General features: G+C 37.3%; 1 protein-coding gene across 1 annotated transcript; it reads right to left on the bottom strand.

The window, feature by feature from the left end:
* Positions 1-583: 583 nt before the first annotated feature.
* DR1 (down-regulator of transcription 1) lies at positions 584-20,278 on the bottom strand. Its single transcript, XM_040471007.1, has 3 exons — positions 20,029-20,278; positions 11,110-11,273; positions 584-2,627 (listed from the first exon to the last, which is right to left on the bottom strand). The coding sequence occupies exons 1-3, from the start codon at positions 20,246-20,248 to the stop codon at positions 2,481-2,483; spliced, it is 531 nt and encodes a 176-aa protein (XP_040326941.1). The 5' UTR covers positions 20,249-20,278; the 3' UTR covers positions 584-2,480.
* Positions 20,279-22,067: the final 1,789 nt, after the last annotated feature.

Here is a 22,067-nt window from a genome sequence, read left to right as displayed (position 1 = left end):
TCGATTTTGGCTCAGATCATGATCTCAGGGTTATGAGATCGAGCCCTGTGGTAGACTCTGCGCTGGGTGTGGAGTCTGCTTAAGATTCTGTCTCTCTTCCTTTCCCTCTCTCCACCCACTTGCACACTCTCTAAAAAAATAAAAATAAAAATAATTGGTATCTTTTCAATGTTATTTTTTCAATGTTATCTTTTCAATGTTGCTGAAAAAGATAGATAAGGAAGTGGGGAAGATATTTACTAAACAGTAACTTTATTTCTCAAGAACCCTAAAAATTTGTTTCTCTCTCTACAAGATTTAAAAAATCTCAACAATGGACATTATAATGACTTTTAAATGCTAAAAAGTAAACTAAAAGTAAAACATTGCTTAATTAGCTTTGTTATGCCTGGATCCTAGGACTGCCATTACAAAAGTACAAGTAAAACCACATTTTCTGAAATAACAATAAACAAAGGAGAAAGTCAGGTATTAAATACTAAATGATCAAAATGTTGGGCCTAAGATTCTCGAAACTACTAAAAATGTTAGTAATAGCAATCTCCTGCTGTTAATCTGTGTAGATTATTAAATATAAAAACAATTTATAAAACACATCAGATTTTATTGCTTGAAGAATACAGCATATGAAATCACAAGAATGTCAAAATGAAAAGTCACTAGGCTTCAAACATATAATACATTATCAGATGCAGTAAAATATTAATTAACCTGAACTCTGCATCAGGGAAAAAAAAGTGGAAAAATATCTAAGTTGTTTACTTAAGAAACAGATATACTTAAAATAGAAAGAATAAGGATGTTACAGTACAAATTAGAAAAGCCAACACTTATTAACTTATTATTTCTTAGACTAGACTACCTTTGGTACTTAAACTTTTAAAAAAACAACCCCTTCTATCTTGTCCAAAGCACTTCATGGATACAATATCAACTTCAACTTAAAACATTCAGCAAAATTAACCTTTTCATGGCATGGGGGAAGTGTATTTAATAAACGTATGCTAATATTTCACTTTTTCTAAAACTGCAAAATAAGACCTTTAAGAAATCTAATACTTATAAACTTTACTTATTTAGCTCTCCAATTAAAACTGAATCCCAGCAACCACAATTTATCCTTGGACTTGGTGAATATACAAATTTAAATGATTTGGCAACTGACATAGGAATTTAGATTATACTATCTTAAAGTGGCTTTTCCATTCTGTTTCCAAAGTACAAACAATATGCCATTTCTTCAATACACTGGATTCCTATAAAAATCACTACCATACTTTATTTAGTGGAACCAAATTAAAGCTTCTACCTTTTAATGAGTAGGTTGAAACTATTTATGTTTCATATAGGGCTGATCAGTTATGACACGCTTTCTTAAACAAAATAAAACCAATCATTTTTAAAGCTATCACTCAATTATGATGGAGATAATGATGCCATTTCAAAAGGAAGCACTGGACACTCTAGGCCATCTAGTCAAGAAAATGTAAAAGTAACGCTAAAAACAAACAATAAGTAAACTATAACTATCAGTTAAATTACAAAAAAATCCCTCTTTTATAGTAAGCATGCTTATTAACTTTCATTTCTTTCCCCCAGCAAAGGTTTCATATTCATGAATCTCCATTAAACCAATGGAACCTAAGCAATTGTTTCACAAGTTCCAATAAAGATGGATGGACTAAGCAAGTAATACTATTAACAATTATTGGAGTGAAATAGTAAGAATCGTGACAGTCCTCAAAATTGGGCAGTCTTTGAAATGTAATAGCATAGCTCAAGATGAATTATGCCATAATAAAACTGTAGTTTTTACCTCTACATAAAACAAAAACAAAATCAAAAACATAACCCACCGAATTCATAGAACTACTATTGAACATACTCCTTCCTAAGTTTTTGGATGTCATTTTGAGATTTTTTTAAACAAGCATATTTATCTGAGCATATATATTTATTGCCTATATATATATACACTCATTTTAAAAGACAAAAAATTCAGATACTACAAAACTGAACTCTTTGTTTTTTCACCATCCTGATCTAACATCTACTGCATTACACAACACCCTCCCCCCAATAATTTAAAATTCCCAATTTTTAGTCTAGTTAAAAGGGCGGAGGAAATGCAAATGCAGATTTAGAGTTTCTGTATAAATTTCACTGTATTTTTATAAACTTGACGTTTTCTGTAACACTGTTTATTGATCAAATAAAGGACTCACTGCTATCTAAAATTTCATAAACACCATTAAAAATTCAAAATTGATATTATACTGAATCTTAAATTTTCAATAGTTCAAAGAGACAGTTTTTACATGAATAGCACACAATAGATGAAACTTAACAGCAGACATCCCTAGAATACCAATGGCAAGTCCACCAAGATGCATACAAAATTACAGATAAGCATTTCTTTCACTGTTTTCTTGTGCAGGGAAAAACATTTATAGAGGAAATAGAAACTCAGCTGGTAAATTTCAGATGTCATCATCATCTTCTTCATCCTGAGAAGATCCAGCCTGGTTAGATGCGCTGGCTGTGGCAGCAGCAAGCTGTGCTTGTTGGGCAGCCTGCTGCATTTGAAGCCATTCCTGCTGGGCCAATTCTGCTTGTTGCTGTCTAGCCTAAACACCAAAAACATAAAAACAGTAATAATTTTTTTAAAACTCACAACATACACACTTTGGTTAAGTATAGATTAAGCCAATTACAGACTTAGTTATTACCAAATTTGGATACTTTCCAACCACTAAATAACTGTTATACATCTGGAAAACATGAACTCTATAAGGAAATACAGTTAGACAACTGCTTCTCTATCAACTAAGGACAGTTTCCAAAACTTGGTTCTCTTATAGACAGTCCTTTTATGCCACATAATTTTATGACCTTTGGTTCAACTGAAATTGAAAAAGCTGGTACAAAAATCATAATATTCTCTCTTTGGTTCCTTTCCCAGTTTCTCTCTTCCTTTTTCTTTCTTTTTTTTTTTTTTTAACATTTATCCTTTTTCTTTCTTTCTTTCTTTCTTTCTTTCTTTCTTTCTTTCTTTCTTTCTTTCTTAGCATTTATTCATTTTTGAAAGGCAGAGAGAGAGCACGAATACGGGAGGGGGAGAGAGAGAGGGAGACACAAAAAACAGAAGTAGGCTCCAGGCTCCAAGCTGTCAGCAGAGTCCAACATGGGGCCACAAGATCATGACCTGAGCCGAACCTGGCCACTTAACCGACTGAGCCACCCAGGCACCCCTACATTTATTCACTTTTGAAAGACAGAGAGATAGAGCGTGAACAGGGGAGGGGCAGAGAGAGAGAGGGAGACACAGAATCTGAAGCAGGCTCCACGCTCAGAGCTGTCAGCACAGAGCCTGACACAGGACTCTAACCCATGAACCACGAGATCATGACCCAAACTGAAGTCAGATGCTTAACCAACTGAGCCACCCAGGAGCCCATCTCTCTACCTTTTTTTCACTTGATTCTTTTGTCCTCTCAACTTAAAATTTAGATGCAAACATTTTTTTAATGTTTTTTTTTTAATGTTTATTATTTATTCTTGAGAGAATTAGAGAAACAGAACACAAGTGGGCGAGGGGCAGAGAGAGGGAGACACAGAATCTGAAGCAGGCTCCAGGCTCTTTGCTGTCAGCACAGAGCCTGATGCAGGGCTCAAATTCGTGAACCACGAGACCTGACCTGAGCCGAAGTCAGATGATCAAGCGACTGAGCCACCCAGGCACCCCAGATGTAAACATTTTTCAATCTAAAAATTATTTCTATGATTTAAAAGTTGTCTAGTATAGTACCCCTAACTCTTAAGAAAAAGTACTATACATGAGTATAATAGCTATTTTGATGTTTGAGTTTCTATCACAGTTCCCTACCCTATACATACATTTCTCCTCTGTCCCTCTCCTGTCCCTAAATAAAAACACAGGACTCTGTCCCTGTCCCTAAATAAACACACATGGGTACACACACACACACACACACACACACACACACCCTTCCCATATACCCACTAGAGAAAAGGCACTTATCCAGGACTGAATTTAAGTGAGATAGTTAAAATCCATTCATTTGATATATCCTCTCTAAAAACCATCACAGAATTTTAGAAACCAGGATACGCACATAAACGTTACAAGCAATGTTGCAACAGCTAAAGGTCTTTCCCAATTTAATTCATTAGCAGAAAAACCACATCAAGAAGGAAAAAAATCAATCTGTTCTTGAAAAGATCATATAAATTCCATTGGAATCTACCAAAACAATGCTGTTTCCCTTTCTGCCTTTTCTCAGAATTGTCCTTTAAGCCTGACTCACACTCACCACGCCATCCTCCTTTATGCATAGCCAATTCCTAGTTATCTATTAAAACAGAAATTAGTCTTTCTTGGCCATCTAGATCATACTGTGTACTTTGTTTCATATGCCAAAATTCTCTATGCATTCCCATACCTATTTACTTTGTTCTCAAATTATCTGAGTATGTATCTTTTTTCCCACTAGACTTGAGAATAGAGACTATTTTCATACTTCTTGTTACATTCCCAACACACAGTCCTCCAGTATTTTCTGAAAGCATGTTTTGTGGGAAACAGTAATGCTCAGTATAACTCTAACATTAAGATTTTACCACATACATTCCTAACTTTTCTTAATAATCTCTCTTGAATTTATTATCCAATCATTTCTAGAAGAAAATTCTAATCAGGTCATTATTATACTTAAAAAAAAAAAATCATCTGTTACCCAATTAAGTCCAATTTCTCAACCTAGAGTTCAAGGTCCTCCAAATTACTGCCTGCCCCAACCTATCTCCCAATTGTAATACATACTTGGTACTCCAAAAAAAAACCCTAAAACTTAAAATGCTTCCCCAATACACCATACCCTCACATTTTCACTACCTTAACTCATGCTGATAGTCATTCTATTTGAAATTTCCTAATTTTCACCTACTGAAGTTCTACTCTTCAAGTCAAACTGAAGTATCATTTTCTCCATTTTTCTCCTAAGTCCTAACTGTATCATTCAGGACCTAATCAGGAGATAGAAGTCACATTAGTTAGGGGAATAGAAAGAATGCAATATAAAGGATTGTTAACCAAGTATAAAGTTGGTAACTAGGTCATTGAATAGGCATGAAAAGAACACTTATATATTACACAACTGGTAACTACCAAAAGCAGCCACCAATCCTAAAACTGAGGGAATAAAGGAAGAGGCTGGAATTTTTAAAACTTAATTTTTAAGAAGCTTAAAAGAACAATCCATGGAACTGAAACTCAGACCTCTGAAGAACTGGTATAGATTGGCTGGTAAAAGCATCTCTGAGCTTGATAGAGGGCCCAAGGTTTGAGACTCACACCCTGGAGGAAAATGATGAATGTTTATGCTGGTTCTGTAAAGAAACTATACGCTGGATTCCGTTCCTGCCACAGGAAAAAAAAAATTGATGCAGCCAGAGTAAAGATGCATTGGTAGGTTGTTCAAAGGAACCTAAAGCTAATAGGAAGTAAAAGAAAGGAGCCCAAGTGCTGCCTTCCTCTTCTAGCCTGGCAATCTCCCTCCAGAACCCCCTACTGGAAGCAGAGTCCAATGAAGTCCAATAGAAAAGCAGAAATGTGGTTTATAGAGTACTAGGCTTGATCACAAATCAAAGCACAGAAAGGTGGGTTTCAGGCTAAGAAAATTGTTTAGTTACTGGTGCATGCGTTTTTTTTTTCTTTTGAAAACTTTATTTCAACACAACTATGCTTACAAAAATATTTATTTTTTTCCTAGTATTGTATTTTATTATTTCATTTCACTTGATGAAATCTCCCCAATTAACATATTTATAAGTAACATCTCCTTGTGATTTTGATTTGCAAAAATACATTTATATTGGTTAACAGAATGCAATATAAGTTTAACTTATCCTACTCAACTTGGACCAAAACTTACTATATGGTTTAAGCTTTAAAAAAAAAAGAAAGGATTTGCAATATAATTTTTTTTTCATCTACCACAAATGTATATAAGAGATCCTCCATCAAATGCTACTTCAGTAAGCACAACAAGAAACCTTGAGAAACTAACCCTTGGTATGTCTCAAACCCACACATACTGTGCTATAAACCATTTATGAAACTGGTACAACAAAATACTGTATATCTCAATGCCAGTTTACAAAGTTCAATAACTAATGGGTGTTGGAAAGAGTGCAGAAGGCCTATGTACACATGTGAAAATGTAAAAGCTATCTAATTTAGTTAGTATTGCATGTAGATCGATCATGAATCTATGCAAACCAAGATTCCCATAATCTCTTAAATCTGAATTAACACTATCAGCTTAGGTCATCTGCTGAGGTCAACAAGTAAACTGCATACAAGCTGTTTTTCTGAGTTATGCAAAAAAGAAAATTAAGCTTCTTCCTCAACTTTTCAGTCCAGAGCTGATATTATACTACAGGTAAGGTATTCCAATGTCAACATTCATAAGTTAACATGTGATGAGATCTGCTTGGGTTTAAATTTGTATTAGCACTCACATGCGAAATAATTGGCACACTCTTACACTGCCAAAATCTAATGTAATGTCTCTGTACTTGGGAACTCTTTATATTTTCCTGATGAAAGTAGTTAGCCTCATATTACAGTTGTCAGTGTACCTATATCATACCTCTCCTAAAAGACAAAAACTTTTTTTGTTTAGGAAATCAGAAACCAGATATTCTAATAACTAATTGCATCTATTTTTAATTAAAAAGTATGAAAAATAGTTATTTTAACACACACGCATATTTACCTTTACGGCAGGAATACCCAGAGTGTAAAAAAGACTAAGAATGCTTCATGAAAAACATTTTAAGAATTCATAAGAAAATTGTAGGGCAAACCAAATATGTGAATTTAATAAACTTAAGAATACTTACTCTGTGACTTAATCAATCATATACAGGTATAATTTCGTGGCACAGGAAAAAAAAAACTCAGTTTCAAGTCTCTACACAGATTTTATTGCAAAAGCTGCTTGATCTCATAGTTTATTCAGTAATCTACAAAGAAATGTACAGGTTACAATTAAAATTTAACTGACTTTTGGGGCGCCTGGGTGGCTCAGTCAGTTGAGCATCCGACTTCGGCTCAGGTCATGATCTCATGTTTCATGAGTTCGAGCCCCACGTCGTGCTCTGTGCTGACAACTCAGAGCCTGGAGCCTGCTTCGGATTCTGTGTCTCCCTCTCTCTCTGCCCCTCCCCTGCTCATGCTCTGTCTCTCTCTGTCTCTCAAAAATAAATAAAAGATTAAAAAAAAAATTTAACTGACTTTTAAGTACCCATATTAGCAAACATATTTCTCTGTCTAGACATAAAAACATTCCTGTGCCTTTAAAGTCTATGTTGATTGATAAATTTTATTTTCATAAATTAAAATTTTTAGCAGTACTTTCTCTAATTTTTTTCTCTCTTGCCTCTTACCCAACCTACCTCAAGTATTTTTCTTTTAAAATGGGAGTGTGAAAGACAGTAAGTGTATACTTCCTAATTAATTTCTTCTTTTGGAGATTTTCATTATGTTTTAGACTCTCCTCCCCACCCAAATACTAAAATAACTCATTTGTAATTTACAGTTAATCTTAACTTCAATATATTAATGGTTCCCCCTTTCCACATTTTGTTGCTAGCAGTTGAAAGACTGCTTCAAATGAAGATGCTATTGTGTTAGTATTTAAAATAAAGTCTAAAAGGTGAAAGGAAATCAAACTGATAAAAAAGCTGTTATATTTACTTACCATATTTAGGACTTAAGTGCTTTGTGCTTTAAGGAAGAAGTACTAGACAGGTGCTATAATTTTACCTCTCTCTTGATTTTCCTCACAAGAGCAAAGAAATATTAAGGGATCCTCACCCATAGATGAAGGCAAGAATGAAGGAAGATAAGGAAGAGGAAATAACAAATGACAAGGATAGAAAGGTAAAGACAGATTTGGTGGGCAATTATTTCTTCATTCTTCTTTTTGCCCTGGAGAGGATAAAGCCATCATGTTCCACTTAAAAGTTCTAAAATAAGTGTAAGTGGACAAAATGGTGGCTAGAACATTAGCATAGTAATGTAGAAACAGCACATGTCTAGGGTTCAGGAGACTTGAGTCTGAATTTAGACTCCAACACTTCCTAACTATATGAACTTAACCTGTTTTATTTGTTTAACTCAATCCTTCCCAGTAAACTAAGTTCCATCATAATAAGAATCGTGTCTCGGGGCGCCTGGGTGGCTCAGTCGGTTGAGCATCCGACTTCAGCTCAGGTCACGATCTCGCGGTCCATGAGTTCGAGCCCCGCGTCGGGCTCTGGGCTGATGGCTCAGAGCCTGGAGCCTGTTTCCGATTCTGTGTCTCCCTCTCTCTCTGACCCTCCCCCGTTCATGCTGTGTCTCTCTCTGTCTCAAAAATAAATAAACGTTAAAAAAAAAAATTAAAAAAAAAAAAATAAGAACCATGTCTCTTTTGTATACTATTATAAGCCTAGCATTTAGCACTATATCTTATAAGTAGTGAGGACTTCAGTAAACATATGTAGAACAAACGAAATGAATGATCTCATGCAGGTTTCTTTCTCCGAGTCTGTTTCTTAACGTGTAAATGAGTATAATAAAATTCACATTTATTTATTTATATTTATAAAAACTGCAAAGTATGTAAAGTAATAGAGCATCTTTTTCCTTTTATCAAACATCTAATTTGGCACTCTCTAGGTGATCTGCAATAGCAGAGAGTTAGTAAATAATAGCCACTAAGGTTTTTTAATCATCAGTCTTTGTTATCTCATATTCATATGGATTATAAAGTGTTTACTTGTATTCACACCTGTTTCAAAAGCTTTTAGTACCTCCTTAGTACCGATCTTGTAGGTTGTTGTGAGGATTTAAAAAAATACAGGTAAATTATTTGGCAACATGATTAACACATGATTAGAACTCAATAAATGTTAGTAAACTTTTATTTTTATTAGTTTGAATGGTATTCTGATGTCTAGTGCTTGATAACACTTAAAATTCAAATGCTTTTTGATTCAAACTTATGACTACTTAAGTTATTATGACTACAAAGAGATCAGGTATAGGGCTAGCCTGAAAGAGATTACCAAAAGTGATACTTCCCAGTTCTAATGGTAACTACAGTAACTGGTGGGAAATCGCACCTCTTCAACCCAAAACTGCCTTACAATCTAATTTGAAATGAGAGGCCAAAACTTAGAGTAGTAAGAACTTCATCTTCTCCTTTTTTTATTTTAAAGAGAGGAATATTAGTACTAATCCTTCACAGACTGGGAATTAGAGTTTTAATAAGAAAGGGAGGAAAGGAGGGAAGGAGGAAGGAAAGAGGGAAGGAATTTTTTAAGATTAGTATGTTTGTTTTAAAGGTACATTAAAAACCTAATTTCACTATAAAACAGATGTTTATTAAATTTTCCTTATATACCACTCATTATAAAATTTGATATAGTATTTTCTCACCAGCCCATCATTTTAAATCTTAAGAATGTTTAAGTATACTTTTCATGCTTTTAACTGGTCGTTCTGTCTGGACAAAAAAATTAAAAACTCAAAGTAAAATCAGTAGTTATTTTGGAGTTGTTCTCCTTGGAAAACCAATTGTTGCTGGAGTACCTGGGTCGCTCAGTTGGTTAAGCGTTCAACTTCAGCTCAGGTCATGATCTCATGGTCGGTGGGTTCGACCCCTACACTGGGCTCTATGCTGACAGCTGAGAGCCTGGTGTCTCCTTCAGATTCCATGCCTCCCTCTCTCTTTGCCCCTCCCCTGCTTGCACTCTGTCTCCCTCTCTCTCTCAAAAATAAACATTAAAAAAATTAAAAAAGGGGCGCCTGGGTGGCTCAGTTGGTTGAGTGTCCGTCTTTAGCTCAGGTCATGATCTCACGGTTCAAGTTCGAACCCCACATCTGTGCTGACAGCTCAGAAGCTGCAGCCTGCTTCAGTGTCTGTGTCTTCCGCCCTCTCTTCTCCACTCATGCTCTCTCTCTCTCTCTCTTTCTCAAAAATAAATAAACATTAAAAAAAATTTTTTTAATTTTTTTTCTTAATGTTTATTTTATTTTTTTTTTTTAATTTTTTTTTTTTCAACGTTTACTTATTTTTGGGACAGAGAGAGACAGAGCATGAACGGGGGAGGGGCAGAGAGAGAGGGAGACACAGAATCGGAAACAGGCTCCAGGCTCTGAGCCATCAGCTCAGAGCCCGACGTGGGGCTCGAACTCACGGACCGCGAGATCGTGACCTGGCTGAAGTCGGACGCTTAACCGACTGCGCCACCCAGGCGCCCCCTTAATGTTTATTTTTGAGAGAGACAGAGAGAGAGAGAGAGAGAGAGAGAGAGAGAGAGAGAGAGAGAGAAATAGAGCATGAGTGGGGGAAGGGCAGAGAAAGAGGAAGACACAGAATCCGAAGCAGACTCCAGGCTCTGAGCTGTCAGCACAGAGCCTGATGCAGGGCTTGAACTCACAGACCATGAGATCATGACCTGAGCCGAAGTCGGGCGTTCAACCGACTGAGCCAACCAGGCGCCCCAAACATTAAAAAAAAAATTAATAAAAAAAGAAAACAAGTTGCTGCAAATATTTACTTTAAAAAAAGTTTTTTTTTAACGTTTACTTTTGAGACAGCGTGCACCAGAGTGGGGGAGGGGAAGAGAGAGAGAGAGAGAGAGAGAGAGAGAGAGAGAGAGAGAGAGGATCTGAAGCGGGCTCTAAGCTGACAGCAGAGAGCCAGAAGCATGGCTGGAACTCACAAACCATGAGATCATGACCTGAGCTGAAGTTGGGACGCCTGACTCACTAAGCCACTGAAGCACCCTGTTTAAAAAAAAAAATTTTTTTTAATGAGCAAATATTTATTTTTTTATGAAGCAAATAACTGGCCAAACAGAGTCAAACTGGTTAGATTTAAACATCAGACTCTATGATCAAACAACCAGCCACAGAAAGAAAATCCTCTGTATATATATATTGATTTAAGAAATGATTTCAGAAACCAGTATGATTTCTGTTAGCAAACAGGGCAGTATTCAGATGAAAACAATTTATAATGCATTACTTACTTTTGCAAATAATTCTTGCTGCTGTCTCAATAACTCTTCTTCAGGAATGCCAAGGTTTTCCAAACGAGAACTGGCCTTTCTTCTTTTTAATGCTACAGTCTTGCATTCTTGTAAGACTTCTTTTACTTCACTGATGTAAGAGCCAAAGCCCAAACTTTCTAGTGCTAGGGAAATGAAAACATGAAAAAGTGATAAAACTTAGTCTTTCCCCCCATTTATGGAAGATTAAGCTTTTGTGATTTTTGGGGGTTTTTTTTTGGAGGGGAGGGGATTTCTGTCTTCTAATAATTTTACCTATTTTATAGTTGCACAGCAATTATTTGAATGGCTAAATCAAAATATTGTATCAACTTTCTTATTATATTACAAATTAGATAAAACTTGAGGAACATTTAACAGCACAGGCATTTACTTTTCTGATTAATTTTTAAAAACCAAAGCATTTCCTGTGAGAGGAAAAAAACAAAGTCCAATGTAAGAACATGTGCTTTTAGTAAGAAAACATTTTTCCTATACCACTCACAGTAAATCAAACATCATTACCTCAGTCACTTTCTAGAAGAATATCAAAAAAACAAGTATTTGGAGTCTACTTGTTAATAACATATTTTGTGCCATTTGGCTTAGAAAAAGTAGGTTGGTAACATATGTTCTAAGTTTCAGTAGGATGGGATAAAAGAATGGATAAGTTCTTTTGTACAATATACCAAACAGGAGACTATTTTTAGCAAAGGTACTCCAACTGCCAAGTTTAAGAAATACGGGTGGAAATAACTTATGAAATTCAGCATTTATATTCAGCCAACAAGTTTCCCTTGAAAATAAAACTTAACAGGAAGCACTATAAAAACATTTCAACTGATGTGGCAGAAAACTGGGATAAAGACAGACTATAAGGTTAGAAGTATTAACAATTTTCCCTCCCTTTATTTTTTCACATTTAGAAAGAAAATTTTATAGTAATGCACCTTCTAAATGCCTTCTATAACCAAGACAAAGCATAAAGTTTTCTTTTGGCTCACAGTAATTAAAATTGTATTTTATAGTTTTCTATATATTGCCAGTGCCCCAAAGGCATTTTTGTTTTCTGACCCAATGACGAAATATAGATGGTGAAAAATATAGTTGATGAATTTAACTTAGTGTATCAGTTCTTGCAGTTTTTCAACAATTATGATGAACCAGACTGCCCTCAGCAAAGTTGCCCCGAATTCCAACTACAGGGATTTGCTCTTCAAGGAGAATACCAAATACACCTTTACAAATACGCATTCCCTCCTGTATAAGCTGTGGTTTTTAAGGACATTTTGAAATGATTTATGACTTTAATTACTTCAAATATTAAGCTGTTTTGCATCAACCTTCTTTAGAAATAATCTCATGCCAAAAAGCAGAGTACTATTACTTGAATTTTAATTATACTAACTTATTGCCTCTGCTCCCCCAAAAAACTTCAGTAATTCATTACTCTGAGTTCTGAATATCAAAATAACTACCACATAATTCTTGGCCTAAAAAGTTGGAGATATAGTGGAAAATTAAGTGAAGATTAAGCAGCCTACATTTTTTACTTGAATTGACAGACTGATAATTTGGTGTCAATGCTAGAAGCCAAAGTTTTTCTTTTTTTTTTTTTTTTTAAATGTTTATTTACTTATTTTGAGAGAATGTGAGTGAGAAGGAGCAGGGGCAGGGCAGAGAAAGAGAGAAAGAATCCCAAGCAGGCTCCACACTGTCAGAGCAGAGCCCAACACAGGGCTCAATCTCACGGACCTTGAGACCATGGCCTGAGCCTAAATCAAGAGTTGGATGCTTAAGTGACTGAGCCACCCAGGCAGCCCAATTTCTTCTCTTTTTTAAAGGCATATAGTAGTATATTTTCAATAATATTGGCTGGAGACAATACCAAAAGAAACCAAGAGAATGGCTTGTGGTTTCCTGCCAACATTCTGAAGAAAATCTTATTTCCTTAGCGTATACCACATTTCCCTAGGATCTAGCCCTACTACATTTCCAGCTTTATTTCTGCCATTAAATCCCTACATATGCTAAATCTAACTGCTCAATGTTTCCCAACAGACATCAGTTTCCCACATTCATACTGACGGTAATGCATTCAAGGCTCAAATCAAACTCCATCTTTAAGTAAACTTGCCTGATGCTCATAGACAGAAGTAATCTCCCCCTTATAAAATCAGATAGACATCTTAGAATTTGAAATTTGGTTGTCAATATATTCATGTAACCTTGGATACACTGCTTCATATCTCTAAGCTTCAGTTTTCCTTCTCTGAGAATAGCATTTCGTAGTATCTTCCTAAAACATATGCAGTATGGCGGTTAAGCCTGCAGGCCCTACAGCTGCCAGAGACTGATCCCAGCTCTGCCTCATATGAACTGTGTGAGCCTAGATAAGTTCCTTCACCTCTGTACCACTAAAGCAAGAATAACAGTACCTGTATCTCATCAGATCAGGTTACTGTGAAGAATAAATGAATTAATATAAACAAAGAGCTTAGAACAGAGGCTGGCCCACAGAATAAGCAAAATATTCACGATATTATTTTTAGGACTATAGGGATCAACAAGTGATCTACAGCATTTAACACCATGTCTAGCACATAAGATTCCCATAACCACTTGGACTATGTATTATTCATCTTTATTTTTTCCCTTACATTTAAAAGAGCACCCTAATAAGTGTACAGGACATAAATAAATGTGCAGCTATGCATTATCACACTAAATTCAAGTTGAATGAATATATTTATAATATAAAATATTAAATTTATAAAATTAACCAACACCATGCAGACAATTCTTCAAATTATCATCAATTACTAGACTCAACATCAAAAAAATCCAATCCAAACTATTTGTAACCATGGAGAGTTTGAGTTAAAAATTTAAAAAACTCATTTTTAAAACCATCTAAGGTTGAGAACACCACTTTAAAAAAATTTGCAAGTGAATCCAAGGTTAATATTTAATATTATTCAAAGAGCTGCCATATACAAATTTGTACTCTCAATTAAATGGTTCAACAGGATGAGCCATAAATTTTAATTTCTAAAACTGCACTGACTTTAATCCAAATTTTAAATACACTATGGTTACCAGGAATAAGTAGATAATAGTCTTTTCTAAACAAGGAGATATTTTACACCATTTGTTACCATAGAGGAATAATCCTTTCCATTTTACACAAAGAGTATCTTAAAGGATAAGGGAAATGACTCTTAAGCAGGGCCATCATTGCGGGTTTGCAGGTTATTCAGTGCACAACAGGACCATATCTAAGGAAGGCCATTCATACTGTAAACATAGATCTGTATGTTTATTACAGCACTTTTCTGGCAGATGGTAGTAAAGGTTTTTAGGGAAGAAGTGCCTTTTTCTAGTTTGTATAAAGAGACTTAATGGACTGTTAGGGCCCTGGCTCTATCAAGGATCTCAGAGTAAAATCCAGAAAAGAAAAAAATAAAGAAAAATTTTTGCTGGTAAAACACATACATCACTTGCTCCTCAGATGCCTGTCTGCTCCCCTCTGCCATGTACTTTAAAACTATACCCAGAAAAGTGCATGGTATATTAGGGGAAAAAAATATTTGCCACATTTTTCAATTTTAAAGACAGATGTTAAGGCCCCCGTGTGGCTCAGTTGGTTAAGCATCTGACTCTTGATTTCATGAGCTCAGGTCATGATCTCAACAGTATGGTTCATGGTTTTGTGGGTTCGAGCCCTGTGTTGGGCTCGGTGCTGATACGGGGAGTTGGCAGGGGATTCTCTCTCTGCCCCCCCCCAAATAAACTTTTTTAAAAATGACAAATGTTAAAAAATTAAAAAAAAAAAAAAAAACCTTTTAAAAAAAAAAGGTGAAAACTTCCATCCAGCAACAATAATACAGGCTTATCTTATTTTACAAAAGTAACGCAATCCTATAAAATTTTGTTATAACAAGAATTTATGTGAATTACTTCATATTCAAATGTGTAATACAGGTTTTTCGTTAAAATATTAAAATATGTAAAATAGCATTCTCAAATTTGTTTTCTTTTGTTTATATGTTAAAGAAAGTGGGGGGGGGGGGTAGTTCACTTAAAATGCATTAAAAGGATGATATAGGCCAAAGTGACTTCTTGGCTCATTAGCCAGGCAAAGGTTTCTGAAGACCCTTAATTATGTCCTCTATGGGGCGCCTGGGTGGCGCAGTAGGTTGAGTGTCCGACTTCAGCCAGGTCACGATCTCGCGGTCCGTGACTTCGAGCCCCGCGTCGGGCTCTGGGCTGGTGGCTCGGAGCCTGGAGCCTGTTTCCGATTCTGTGTCTCCCTCTCTCTCTGCCCCTCCCCAGTTCATGCTCTGTCTCTCTCTGTCCCAAAAATAAATAAAAACGTTGAAAAAAAATTAAAAAAAAAATTATGTCCTCTATGGATTACTACCCCTGGGAATCTGGGACAATAATGAGAGACTGAGGGCAGAGCAGGAACCAAATATAATCAATCGTTATACCCTTACCATTATCTAACACCATGCCAGGTACCTAGTAGTGTTCAAAATTGTTGGGTAGCAGAAGAAAAATAAAAACAAGGTATGTCAGTTTTAAGTTAAATAATAAAATCCTAACTTGAAAAAAACTTGATTATGTGATAATACCAATTCCATATACATAATGTGTCCCTTTGGAAAAAATACCAGTATGCATGATTATTTAGATAATACAATATCATTTTCATTCTCATTATTTTTATAACTCTGCAATCACTCAGATCCTCTGATTTAAAAACTACTTCACATCCACTTTCTAAAATAGACTGTGGTTTATTTAGGCTTTAGAGCAAAGCTACTCAAACTGTGGTCCATGGACTTGTGCCAGAACTGCTTATAATGGTCTGTGATGAGTTAAGTATGGAAATCAAAGAAAGCATTTAGGAACCTTCACAGCAAAACTTTAACTACATGGGGTGATGGATGTGTTAACTAACCATATTGTGGTATCATTTCACAATATATACACATATCAAATCATTATGCTGTATACCTTAATCTTACACAATGTTATATCAATTATAACTCAATAAAGCTGGAGGAAAAAAAAAAAAGAACCTTCAAAGCAATTTGACAAGAGTAATTTTAAGTTTATTGAATCTAACAACAAAAATTGAAATTTTATGTATTTTTCAATTTTTTCTAGTGATCCATTTTTATTGTATTTCACAAAAGTACCAGTGTGAGAGGGACTAGATTTTTTTAAATTCCTTCAACAGAGATAGCCTGGAGCAACTCCATTGCTGAAGAAGCAAATCCTCAGAGACTTTTTCCAGTTACTAACTATTGTTATAAATGTGGGGGGGAAATGTGGCAGAAGATTAAAAATTCAAAAAAATAATCACTTAAAATATCTTTATTTATACTTCAGCTTTACAATGGCATTATGCTGTATGGTTAAACATAACAGACTTCAAGCTTTACATTTTAATCAGTAACATTACGCATTTTAAAAATTACTATTTAGGGGCACCTGAGTGGCTCAGTGGGTTGGGCGTCTGACTTTGGCTCAGGTCATGATCCTGCGGTCCGTGGGTTCAAGCCTTGCTTTGGGCTCTGTGCTGACAGCTCAGAGCCTGAAGCCTGCTTCAGATTCTGTGTCTCCGTCTCTTTCTGCCCTTCCACTGCACGTGCTCTTTCTCTCTCTCTCAAAAATGAATAAACATCTTAGGGGTGTCTAAGGTGGCTCAGTGGGTTAAGCATCTGACTCTTCATTTTGGCTCACGTTATTATCTCGCAGTTCGTGAGATGGAGCCCTGCATCAGGCTCTGCAGCACAGAGCCTGCTTGGGATTCTCTCTCTCCTTTCCCTCTACCCCTCCCATGAGCTCTCTCTCTTTCTCTCAAAATAAATAAACATTTTTTTTAAAGTGTGCCTAAGAAAAGCTAACTTCTAAAAATATAAAATTATTTATTGCAGCATATCATGTAAGATTCTCAACCCTGACTGATTCTCAGTAATTGCAAGTAATACCTGAAACAATTAAGTATTATTTATACATAAATGAGGAAACCTTTAACAGATTTGCCTAAGGCCAAAGACTTTCCAGTGTAGAACTTGCAGTTCTTAACTCTCAATGTCAGTTCTTTACATAATACAACAGAACATGTTAAAACTTATTTAAGAGTATGTGTTCACAAAAACCAGCAATGACATGAAAGGAACACCTTTTATAGCTTAGAACCCCTTTATTTGTGCATCTGTGATCTTCAATACCAAGTCCCCTTTTTAAATTCAAAAAAAGCAAAACATTTCATAATTTTTTCAAAGTTTAACTATTTCAAAGATTTACTAACAATAAAGTTATGTCAACTTTAATAACTTCCATTTTACAGAACAGCCTCAAATGCTTAATTTGCTCTGACATTGTAAAGCAAAGTAGCAAGTGAACAAATGACATGTCCTGAAGCAAAATCTAGTTCATTAAACTTATTAACTAAAAAATTGGAACTTCAAATGTGAGATTCATATGACTTTAAATGTACATTATTCCACTTGCATATATCCTATATACCAAAATAATAAATGCTTACAGAAAAGCATAAAAAAGTCCTATTTACCATGATTTAGCAAGCTTTCCAGGGTTAATCTGTAAAGATACATTTTAAACACCTAAAAAAAAAATACACACCTTAGAGGATTTCTTTTAAAAAAGAAAGTAACCACTCAAGACAAAAATTCTTTAAAATGGCTAAACAATATGAAATTAATATGAGATTATAAATGTATAAGATGTATTCCCCTAACTGGAGGAATTTGGGGCAAAAATGGTAGGTTCTTATCCACTTAACAACAATGTTACCCAAAGAAAGGGTAAATTTGTAAGACTGTAACAGGGCAGTGGATGATTTTTTAAAAAATAATCAATCATCCTCAGTACACAAAGGAAAACGCTTTCACTGGAACTTTTGGACTCACACCTTAAATTTAGCATATTCCAAAGTTGAGCTATTTAGCATACTGCTTGCTACAGCTGCACTTTTATTCCATCATGTCAATCAGAAATCTAAATATATCTTAGAAAAGAATAAACTACCCAAGAAGACAGATTGTAATGTGTTATTAGACTTTTGGAACAATCCTCACTCCTGTGTTGTAAACAAATGTTTAGGCAGATCCTTTAGAAAGCTTTTGAAATTTTCATTAGAAAGGCAATGTGTATAAAACATTCTTTTTCTTTCTTATGAGTTGTAAAAGGAAATTATAGCTGTGTTGGATAATCTCATGGAAGACTTAAAACATGTACATACAATGTAAAAATAAAACACAAGAGGAAAAATAGAGAACTTGACTTTCACTGTACCTACCAGAGTATTCACACACCACACAAGTTAAAAAAACAAACAAACAAACAAACAAAAACAACCTAGCTTTAAAATCAAATACGGTTTTTCCCAGGGATTTTTTTTCTCTTCATGGACTGAAATAGAAATGGCAGAGTACATTAAAATCTACCTTCCATCCATCATTAAGGACCAAAAATGAATCATCTAATCCTTTTGTCAATACTGACAATAAAATATTGGATATGGTGAATATGAGATGTGTTCTCTACTTCAGAGTAACAGGGACATCACCTTTGCAAAGTTAAATTATGAAAAATAAAATGGTAGACACCTGCCTGCCTACTAAAACGATTAAAATTCATCACGATTTTTTTACTTCAAAAGCAATCAAGAAATTGTTAGAATTTTAATTATTATAAAAGGCAAGTTATCACCTCAAATTGAATGCAACTTTTTCTTAAGAGTATACGTAAGTGCTCCAAAACATTATGTCTCCCTATGCCTGAAACAAACCATCAGAATGTGGTCCCCCAAACCCCTACTACTGGACTAAACCCTTTCCAAGATGGGAAACTGTCCAAACTTTCAGAAATGCTCAATAAAAGCTTAAGTGTATGCATCTAAATGGGAATTGCAACAGGAAAGGACAGGGAAATGTTCCATGAAAAAAATCTCTTACAAACTTTCAATCCAAGCTTTAAAAATTTATCTCCATAAAGCAAAGCAAGCTACATAAAAGGAAAACTGAGAAAGAGAGGGGAAGAAAGGATAATCATCCACCCTTTCTTCCAGAATACAACTGGAGAGTTTTGTTAACTTGATGAACAGTAGGACCACTAAACTATTTTAATTTTTATTATTGTTTTTTGTTTTGTTTTGTTTTGTTTTTTAAGTAAAACGGACACCCTACGTGGGGCTCAAACTCAAAACTCTGGGATCAAGAGCTGCATGCTCCACCAACTGAGCCAGCCAGGGGCCCCTCACTGAACCACTCTTAAAGCTGAAAACACACTCTTCATTCAACATCACCAAACTTTACAACGTTAAACGCGTTTACATTAAGAATTCTTTCACTCATGCGTTCAGAAAATTCATCTTTTCCTCTACATCCGTGAAAAGGTCAGGGCGGGGGGGAAGGGGTGCTTCCACTCATACTTGGAAGATCCTGTCTGAAAATTCATTTTCCAAGGGAGAACTTTGGGTTCCTTTCTCAGTTGTCACGTCTGAGGTTCCACGTTAGGGAGACAAATGCTCAGTTGTCATGTCTAGGTTCAACGGCAGGCAGGCAAAATTCTTGGTGCTTCCGCTTACCTGGCTGTAAACAGACGACGACTGCTACTTTATCTTTGGAGGACGTTAGGCTGACCTAAACGCTGGCAATCCTTACTTGTACTCGCCGGATGAAAAGCACCACAAGACTACTACACAGCGAGTTGAAGGCACCGGCTACCTCCATGCCCGCGTGGCTTTTTCGTCTACTCGTAATTATCAGGGGAGAGGAATGAAGGCTTTGACATGAACGGGTCACGCGACTGGCAGGCTGCCCCTCACCCTCATTCAAACAAAACCCCACACACACCACTTACCTTGTATGACATGCTCGGGTGAGATGGTCTTCTTTTCTGATTTGTTGCAAATCTCATTGGCTTCAGAAGATATAAGGTGAATGAATTCAGTGCAGCAGTTCACCACCAGCTCCCGGGCATCGTTGGCCACCCGGACGTTGGGGAGAGTCTCTTTGATCATCTTATTGATAGCAGCTCTAGGTATAGTGAGATCATCATCATTGCCAGATGAGGAAGCCATCGTATCTCCCTCTCGCGCGCGCCCCGACTTTTAAAAACTCCCCAGCTCTGGTCCACTATTCCGCGAAGATTTTTCAAAGGCTGCCCTCAAAGTGGGATCCCAGGAGCGCGAAGAGGGTGCAGAAAACGAGGGGTGGGGGGTGGGGAGGGGCTGGTTCGTGAGGGTGGGGTACACCCGTGTGTGTGAGAGATTTAGGGCGAGATTGGGAGGGAGGTCGGGGGGCTGAAGATAATAGGGACAGCACTGCCCACGTCGGAGAGGAGAAAGCAAAGGTGGTCCGGAAATTTGAGCACTGGGGAACCACCTTCGTGTCTCCTCAGAGGAGCGGGCGCTGTCGCCCAACCGGTCCCCAACCGCGCCGGAGGAGAGGCAAGATCCGGGGGCACTGGCCTCGCCGCGGTACCAGGCGGACACTCAGCGGGCTTGGCTCTAAAGAGCCGGAGCCCCAGCTGCCGCTGCCACCAGCAGCCGCTGCCGGCGCCTCTGCCAAACCATCCTTCAGACACCCGCGCCGCCGCCTCACAACATGTCGGCCGCGGCCGCTGCTGGAACCGTGGCGACCGCCTGGGAACGAATACGGACAGAGCCGGGCACAAGGGGAACGACAGTAGCAGCCGCCGTGGCCGTTTAGCCCGAACGCAGATCGTGGAAGCCGAAGCCGCGGCAACGGTGGTCCCTCCAGAGGCCAAGGAAGAAGGTTTGCTGGAAGCCTCTCCCGATACCCTTTGCGCTACCGGAAGCCTCGCCCCCCCGTCCCCCCTCCCTCCCTCGCAGACTGACTTCCGGGTGTGACTGCTGCCCTTCCCCCACCCGCGCCGGCGGGAAAGGTCCTCGTCGCCAGCAGCTTCCGCCTGCTGTCGTCTCGGCACGCGCCTCGGAATCCCGCCCCTTCAGTGGGACAGTAGCTCGGCGAGCGCGCGCGCGTCGTGGTACCGGAGCTGTGGCGCAGGCTTGGGTTGGGGCGAGGGTGGGTCGCTTCTACCATCTCTCAACCAGCTGAGGCCTCAAAACCTTCTCCCAGCCTTCCCTGAGGACAAAGGAGCACTGGCTATCTTATAAGAATTCTCTTTGCTGTTCTTTAAGGAGCCCAAAGCGGGAATGAGAGAAAGAGGCTTGGGTTCTGTAATGAGATATGAGGAAAGCAGAACGTCATGGGCCTGTGTACATCGTCCAGAGGAAAAGCTTTTGATGATGTCTAATAGATGTTATTCGGATCAAAGCTCTTTATGATCCTTTACCCATTTTCTTGTTTTTTTTTGGGAAATGAAACGTTCAGAGAAGTGGCTTGCTAATAGCTAAACCAGAAACTAGAAGTAAAATCCACAGTAGTGGAAATTGAGTATAGTGTGCAGTGAGCCACGTTGAGAGATTCCAATTTAGCCATTTTTAACGGTGTATTGCACGTTGGCTTCTGGAGAGGGCAGAGAAAAGTACGTTGATGTATCTTTACGCAACTCTCGTTTTTGCTTGTCTCCAGGATGACTTGTAGTATCAATGCATGTCAAGTTCTTCACAAAATGTGTCATACTTGTCATTTGCAAGAAGAGCCCATGTTATAAATAGTGGGGTGTTGCAATTTCTAAAAAGTAAAAGATCCCATTTAAATCACTTTTGGCACTTCAGTCATATACACTGTTCTTGATACATTGGACGGCAACTGGTTTGTTTGAAATGTTTCCTTATAACGTTTTATTTCAGGGGCTTCTGGGTGGTTCAGCCGGTTAAGCGTCCCACTCTTGATTTGGGTCAGGTCAGGATCTCATGGTCCTGAGGTCGGTCCCCACGTCAGGCCTGCAGATTACTGAAGTTTGTCATTCTA

Source organism: Herpailurus yagouaroundi, unplaced genomic scaffold (genome assembly GCF_014898765.1).
Source record: "Herpailurus yagouaroundi ecotype Mexico unplaced genomic scaffold, PumYag 77, whole genome shotgun sequence".
Taxonomy (NCBI): Eukaryota; Metazoa; Chordata; class Mammalia; order Carnivora; family Felidae; genus Herpailurus; species Herpailurus yagouaroundi.
The sequence above is the reverse complement of the archived record's forward strand: the minus strand, read 5'-3'. Positions and strand labels throughout refer to the sequence as shown.

What these genes read in the sequence shown, in the direction of transcription:
- DR1 (XM_040471007.1), bottom strand. Translation starts at nt 20,248, where the DNA reads ATGGCTTCCTCATCTGGCAATGATGATGATCTCACTATACCTAGAGCT. An exon ending in ACCCGAGCATGTCATACAAG is followed by an intron (nt 11,274 to 20,028) that starts GTAAGTGGTGTG and finishes TCATTTCCCTAG; the next exon opens with CACTAGAAAGTTTGGGCTTT. An exon ending in AGCAAGAATTATTTGCAAAA is followed by an intron (nt 2,628 to 11,109) that starts GTAAGTAATGCA and finishes TTTGGTGTTTAG; the next exon opens with GCTAGACAGCAACAAGCAGA.